The sequence below is a fragment of the Zingiber officinale genome, chromosome 8A (genome assembly GCF_018446385.1).
Source record: "Zingiber officinale cultivar Zhangliang chromosome 8A, Zo_v1.1, whole genome shotgun sequence".
Classification (NCBI taxonomy): Eukaryota; Viridiplantae; Streptophyta; class Magnoliopsida; order Zingiberales; family Zingiberaceae; genus Zingiber; species Zingiber officinale.
This window is the reverse complement of record NC_056000.1, coordinates 54,017,663-54,025,230: the sequence shown is the minus strand read 5'-3', so window position 1 is coordinate 54,025,230 and position 7,568 is coordinate 54,017,663. Positions and strand designations below refer to the sequence as shown.

General features: G+C 36.5%; 1 protein-coding gene across 1 annotated transcript; it reads right to left on the bottom strand.

Annotated features, from left to right (window-relative positions):
• Window positions 1-282: 282 nt before the first annotated feature.
• LOC122009091 (chloroplast envelope quinone oxidoreductase homolog) lies at window positions 283-5,456 on the bottom strand. The gene is made up of 4 exons (XM_042565104.1): window positions 5,376-5,456; window positions 4,825-4,966; window positions 3,648-3,736; window positions 283-1,068 (listed from the first exon to the last, which is right to left on the bottom strand). The coding sequence occupies exons 1-4, from the start codon at window positions 5,448-5,450 to the stop codon at window positions 373-375; spliced, it is 1,002 nt and encodes a 333-aa protein (XP_042421038.1). The 5' UTR covers window positions 5,451-5,456; the 3' UTR covers window positions 283-372.
• Window positions 5,457-7,568: the final 2,112 nt, after the last annotated feature.

Genomic DNA, 7,568 nt, shown 5'->3' with positions numbered 1-7,568 from the left:
ATTGGGTCGGGCATGTCGACTTTTTCTTTTAAATTCTAAAGGCTAAAGGAATTTAGCAGGAAGCTGTATACTAAGCAACTTAATTAACTTTGATGTGTTGAAAGAAGTATTGGTTACTTTGGCACAGCTAGATCAGCCAGAGCATACATTTGTAGTTTTATTAAGAGGAAGAATGAAATGAGTGTCCTATACACCAGATAGCCTGAATTAACATCACTCGAAGTATTAATGCATGGCCATATACAAAGAACAGAAAATTCAACAGTTTACTCACCATGGATTTTAAGAGCGGACGTTGTAGTAAGCGACCAGAGCAAAGATAGCATGCCTAGTTACATGTATAGTGAGACAGAATGGTAACTGATAACTGGCTCATATTTCGATAATGATCTTCCCTGTACCATGACCACTGATGCCCTTGGCCCAGGCCTCTTCTGCTTTGCTTAATGGATATGCGGAATCGATGACTGTCTTGAGCTTACCTTCCTTTACCAAATTGAGTAAGAATTGCAGGTCGCTGGACTTTGGTACCATATACAGTGGTATTAGCTTGTTCTTTGTATTTGTGATCGTCTTCAGAATGGAAGTAGCTATCCTTGTATAATCGGGAGTTATATCAATGACCTTGCCACTGCTGCTCAAGTTGGGCTCAAAAGTGGACCAGGGAATATTGGTGGCGCAGTGGATGACTCCATCGTACTTCTTGTCTGATGGGCTCTTCAGTTTCGCACCCTCTGGAGTCTTGTAGTCCACAACCTCATCTGCTCCTAGACTCTTTACCAGTTCTATATTGCGCGCACCGCATGTCGCTGTAACATGGAGTCCTGAATACTTGGCAAGCTGGACAGCATAGTGCCCCACACCACCAGAGGCGGCTGTTATCAAAATATTGGATGACTTGTTGGGAGTATCAAATTTAACCCCAATAGCCTTCAGTGCCTGGAGTGCCTGGAGAGCAGTCAGGCCTGCCATTGATAGGCCTACAGCTTCGGATGGTGAAACCTCAGGCGGAATAATGGCCATTGCACCCATTGTTATTACAGCAAACTCGGCAAGCCCACCGCCATTCTGTAATAAGAAAAATCAAAGTCAATAGAAGGAATACAACATGCATGACAGATTGGAGAGGAAAAAGTGATATCAAACCCAAAACGGAACATGAAGTTTGGTCTAGCAAAGATGCTTAAGAAGATATGAATATTTTTGTCTATTATACAGAGCTAGAAACAAGAGAGCATTTTCAGAATTAAACAATTTGGATGTGTACTTTTGCAACAATAACAATGTATTGCGACCTTGATCATTATCAATAGAATTGCGAATGGGAGAAGAAGTGTGCCTGGAACAATTTGTTGAATGATCATCTTTGATAGGGAATACTATGCGGAAATGGTGGCAAAAGGCGAATACGCTTTTCCTCAACACCGCTGCTAACCCGTTTCAGCGCCAACACGGAGGAGGTAAATCATGGCCGGCTACTAGCCTTTGGAATAGTGACTAGCACATAAGGGAGACATTTACCTCGACTTTGCCAAGATTTGAACCCCAGACCTCATGATGACAACACCTCATGCTAGCCACTAGAGGGGACGAATACTATGCAGAAATGTAAGGGGGGCAGGAGGATGATCATTCTGTGTCAAGTCTCAATATGGATAATTTGGATTGAAAGAAACCAATGTTTATTTGAGGGTAAGCAGCTGGACCAGAGATGCATTCAGAAATGTCAATTGATAGTGAGTTGGACATCAAGAGAGTGAAGGCACATTCTCATTGGAAGGTGTTTATAGATTTATTCAGCTAGTTGATATAAGGTACAAGGGTACGTTGGAGGTAGTGAGAGGAGTATCTTATTCTGATTACGCCTTGCTGCCAATGGAGTCAGTTAAGATACTGCAATTTCTATTTTCTTCTAACATTTGTTTTCATTCTTTGTCAGAGTTTTTTTGTCTGTAGAGGGAGCAGTTAGTGGGGTAGTCAAGACCAGTAGCTCAGTAGGTAATCAATAGTAGTAGTAGCTTTTCTGTTTTCAGTCACAAATTTTTTGGTGTAATATTGGGGTTGGAAGAAGGTCATTTGACAGAAGTTTCCATTTTGGCTGGTCAGTCAGGTAAGTTGTATCTTTACCTTTGATTTCATTGCCACGTTAAAACTTATGGGTTATCATAGCTTTTGCCACAAAAAATACTTAGGGGTACAATATGAACATTACTTTAGGATGCAGTCTCATGGATTCAATCAATCACCACATGCATCAATATGTGCCCACAGGTATGCAACAAAAATTAATTATTTCCACTACTATGAGTGGAAATAATTATTTCCATGGGTTTAATTTCTATATCATTGTTTATGAAGTATTGACAGATCATAACAAAACTTTCATTCTAATGAATCTATCCGCATGTTTTCGACTTGAAGCACACACTGCCCACTGCCCACTGCCCAGCCACCTTATGGAAATTTTTTGTTGTGATGTCAAACAGGTTATCCACAATCAAAAAGATAAATTGGAGTAAAAAATGAAAGTTATTTTGATGAGAACTTGTACAAAATTGAATTTTTTGTATTACTATATCATTGAGCGTACTGGCTCTGGGTTTTAAAAATGAATATAACATTTAGTTATATCAATGTAATAAAAGGAATGAGTGGGTAATATTATTGTTGGTCTACGACTATTGGGAGTGCTTTCCTAGATTTTTCCATCATTACTTAAATAACTTTTCTTTTCCTAAAAAATTAAAATTGCTTAAATTGGATTGTTTGCAGTCTTTTGAGCATTATTTGGGTGTTAATTCGGAAGAGTCCTTTAGCCTCCTTTCGAATAAATGCTTGCAACCAAAGGAGAAATTGGTTTGGTTGAGTAATTAAAGGATTTGGTTTGATCATTTTATAGAGGATAAAGTTTTTCAGTTTTTGGAGGAGCGAATGAGTCTCACATTATCCCTACTCCCCTATGCACGGAGGAGGAATTGTGTGACCTTTTTTGCGGAATGGATAGGAATTGGTAGTTTCCTTATCTTGTTCCTCTCTGACCCAAGACTTTAAAACATTCTTGCTATTTAATAAAGCACAAATCTAATAATTCTCAGAGATCATTAGTTTTTTTTTTCAGGTCTCACAAATTAAATAGAATTATTTTATTCTCATTCTTTAAACTTCTTCTAGGATTCCCATTTTACCTATCCTACCGATCATATATGATTGATATCTACATTTTACATCCATCAATACCAGTAATGATTCCTCAAGGTAAGAGTACAATTTTCATTAAATGAGGGAAAAGAATTAAGATGATATCGATAAGTCCAAAGATGACCAAGAGTTTATGTAAATGAGAAAGCTAAATTGATTAGAGTCGAAGGAGTGACCAATGAAGAGAGACAAAAAAACTATATTCGATATAATTAAGAGGAATTTCAAATATATGAATATTACTATCAACATATCCTGACATTTAATTCAATAATGGCATAAGATTCATAGCCAATCCAAATAATTAGAACTCAAGATTTCTTATTATACAAAAGAACTACATTGGAGAATTTGGATTCTTTGGATTTACTAAAACAGTCATAAGCCTTAGTAACAATTATTTCGCCCGAATAAAAATCTACTTCAAAGAAAGAACATCAAACACTTACTTTAAAGTTTATCCCAACAACTTTGTCTCCCTTCTTAATGGAATTGACCCAAGAACCTACTTCTACAACTTCTCCAGCAGCATCGCAAACTGTTTCACAAAAAAGATGTCAAATTATATATGCAGCATTGAAATATAAAACCCCATCAGCTATCAGACCTACACATAACTGATACGAATCACTATTAGATGAATAAATCTGTTATCCTATTAAATAAAACAAGAATCCATAATGGAATTCTTGGAACGTTTTTGCATCATACTTACTGAATCACCAAGAAAAGTGGGCAGCCTTAAGGGAGCCTCAACAACTAGACAAATAAAAAATCCAAGCAATAGTAGGAAATCAAAGGTCATGGCATAGGTTAACACTTGAGTCCTTGACAGTCCAATTTCCCCACAGTCAACTGTACTACCCCAGACACTATGACATTGCAAAATGTTGATTATTACTTATGCTGTCTCAAGAGAATTCTCAAACTATTTAAACTTCACATGATGTTCGAAAATAACTGATACAATGATTCATTTATGTCGACATCATGACAGGGAAGATACGATTGCTAAAGAAACTTTCCTAACTAAAGCATTATACTTATCATCACAAAATTGAAACAACATAATTAGTCACCTATTATTAACAAAATCAATGATGACTATCGCTACCACCAGGGCAAGCCAAAAACCTCATAAATAAACCTGACATTAAAAGATTTATATCTTGGTTGACGTTCATTCCTAAGTGATTGGAAAATTTGACATTTTATTGAACCATATATAGGCTAAACTCCTCTAACATGCCATCTTCAAAGGACACGATTAGAGCATCAAATACCCTTCCAATAACTGCCCCTGGATTTAAAAAGATAAGAGACATCATAACACGTACACTTCCTGCACCAATAAATCATATCTAGGAATAAAACCAGGTTGGCTGGATAAATGGTGTTGGCTTAAACAACATTTTTCTCAATTAGTACTTGAATCTATTGGTGCAAAAATCAGGACGTTTTCCAAAATTACCTTTATTAAAGTCATCTTGGAATTATCCCGTGTCAGCGAATTCAATTTCAAATTAAACACACTATAGATCAGGGTGTTGATTAACCTTACTAATCCCTTTGATCCCTACCAAAATACACACATATTCACAAACAACTAGACTAACTATTTCTTACCTGGGGTAAATGGAAATCTGGGTGGCAGAAACGGGCGGAGCATGCCTTTCTGGATTTTCCAGTCAATTGGGTTTAGAGCAGCTGCCTCCAACTTCAACAAAACCTCATTTTTCTTGGGCGAAGGAATAGGAACCTCAACATGCTGAATATGCAGAATTAACACAAAAATGTAAATGAACGAAAAGCTAGAAAATATACAATAACTGTGTTGCAAAGGACAGATCACGATAGGATCCTATAAACTTCGACAATAAGTCCATCAATGCTCAACAGCACCAAGCACAACAACAATATCCATTGTATTTCCTGGGTAAAAGAGTCAAATAAATCAAGAATTGCCGATACCTGAAAATTTTATCCAGTTGATTCGCTAATCAATCAGTCAAAGTAAATCAGAGTCAGAAATCGATTTGTAAATAGTAGAGTCAGAATATCTTTTTGTCCTTGGATCCTCCATCCGGCAGGCGAAGTATTTTCCGTTCTGTCACTGGCTTCGCCAAAATGTGGGCTATTTTAAAAGCTAAACAAGAATCCAATGGAGGCATGCTTACCTTGAGGCCGGCGGCACCTCCCCCGTAGGTATCGTACTGTACAGCCTTCATGGTGCTTGGTTTTTCCGCCGCCATTCGAGGTTGAGAAAGGAGCGAACGGAGGAGCAGTGGGGGGATTGGAATGAACTACGAAGGAAATGCTTACTTATAGAAACAACTGGAACTTGTTTTGGCAAAATTCCCAGGAAGCCCTTTTGCTTATTTCCAATAGGCACCCGTACTTTCTAGTTATTCAAAAAGTACCCGTGCCAAATTTTTTTGCCAAATACCTTTCCCTCCGATCTACTCTCTGTCTGTACCGACGCTGCCGCCGCCTCCCGGGACCGACCATCCCACTGGCAACTGCCCGACCGCTGCACCACCTGTATCTGTCTCAGGTCCATCGCCTATACCATTTCCGGGATTCCCTCCTTTGCCTAATCTATTTTCCTCCTGCGCCAGTGATCTAGCGGAGGCCGTCGAAGACGAGGGAGGTGACTCTGTCGAGGCCACCAGAGCGAGGCGTCGACGACGACGGGGCCTCAGAGCGAGATGGTCGACGCCGGGAACCATGGCCATTGAGTACGAGGCTTTTTTTAGATAATTAAAACAATACTATGAGTTCATTGCGAATAAAAGAAAAGTAGGGGCATTTTCGAAATTTTTGCCATGCTTTATCAATCGTTAGTACGCCATCATTTCTGCAGTGGTGAATTGTTGTAACGCTAACGGTTAGAGAAAGCGCAATCGGGTGTGATGATCCGAACAGGAAACACCATTTGTACCTCATAACTACCTCGTATGGTCCCCATGTCCTTGCTCCGGACTGCTTAAAAGTTTGCGACCTTTTATGAATCATAAATTATTTTTGATTAAAAATACTTAATTATAAATAGTCAATTGAAAATGGCATCGACTAATATTTTTTAAATACTTTTGATTAAAAAAATATTTGATGATAAAAATAGCTTAGATTCATACTAATTTATACTAGTATGCTTTTCGAATTACTCGAATTTATTTATGGTATTTTAAATATATTTTAAGCACTTTAAAATCATCAAATTATGTTTGATAGATTTATAAAGTTTAATTCATATCAAAGTGTAGCTTTTCCTCATAATCTATCTCCATATTATACCAAGGGAGTTAAATTATAGAATTAATTTATAATTGATTGTTAAATAATTAGAGATGAGAGTTTTTCAGTAAAGGTATACTTTAGTCAAGAATTAATCTTTACCTCATTATAATGAATCTATCACTTTTTAGACCTATGTAGGATATTAGTTAATATTAAACAAACATTAATAAATTGGTGGTTTTTTTTTGAGTTTGTATATCTAAATTTTCTAGATTTTGAGTCGTAATTTTTACCAAAAATATTTGATCATCTTAAAAGATTTAAAATTTAGAAAAATGAACATAGGGAAAAATCATTCATAAGGATTGATTTTTTAACCTATGAAATTATGACTATAGGTGCTACGTTGATGGAAAATAATTCCATCTTGTAAAATAGTTGATATTGGTAAAATCAGGAAATCTGATGAACTTGCCAAAACACAATGTTAACATCCAAAGCTATATCTAACGTTAATAATAAAGATGATATCAAATGCTTTATTAACGATGATATCAAATGTTTTGGAGGTAATTAAGAAAAAGGATATTATAAAAGAAGCTGTCCATAGACTCCATACACGAAGAAGAAGGATAGGACCAAAAAAAGCATCCAAGTGAAGAATTAAGGAAAGGAAATCACTCCTTCTTACTCAAAAGTTAATGACCACATCATTTGTTACGTATACAATAAGAAAGGTGATTATCATATTACTGATGCAATCGACCTCTGATCAAGATTAATTAGATTGATCAAACTTGATTAATCAAGTTCAAGTTAACTCAAGTTTAATTTTGATATTTAATCAATATATTAGTTGGTTGAGTGAGACGTCAAGTAAGTCAAGATTAATTCAAAATTTAATCTTCGATAAATATGTTTGATAATTAGGGCGAAAAGTCAATAGGTCAAAGTTGACCAGATATTTGATAATAGAGAAATTCAAGTGGATCATGATTGACTGGACAATTAGCGGTTTGAAGTCCAATAGAGAGTCCAAATGGATTGAAGTTAATCGGACACTTGATGATGAAAAAATTTAACAAGTCGTGTAGGATGAGATGTTAGGTATGAGAAAGTGAAGTTCTAAC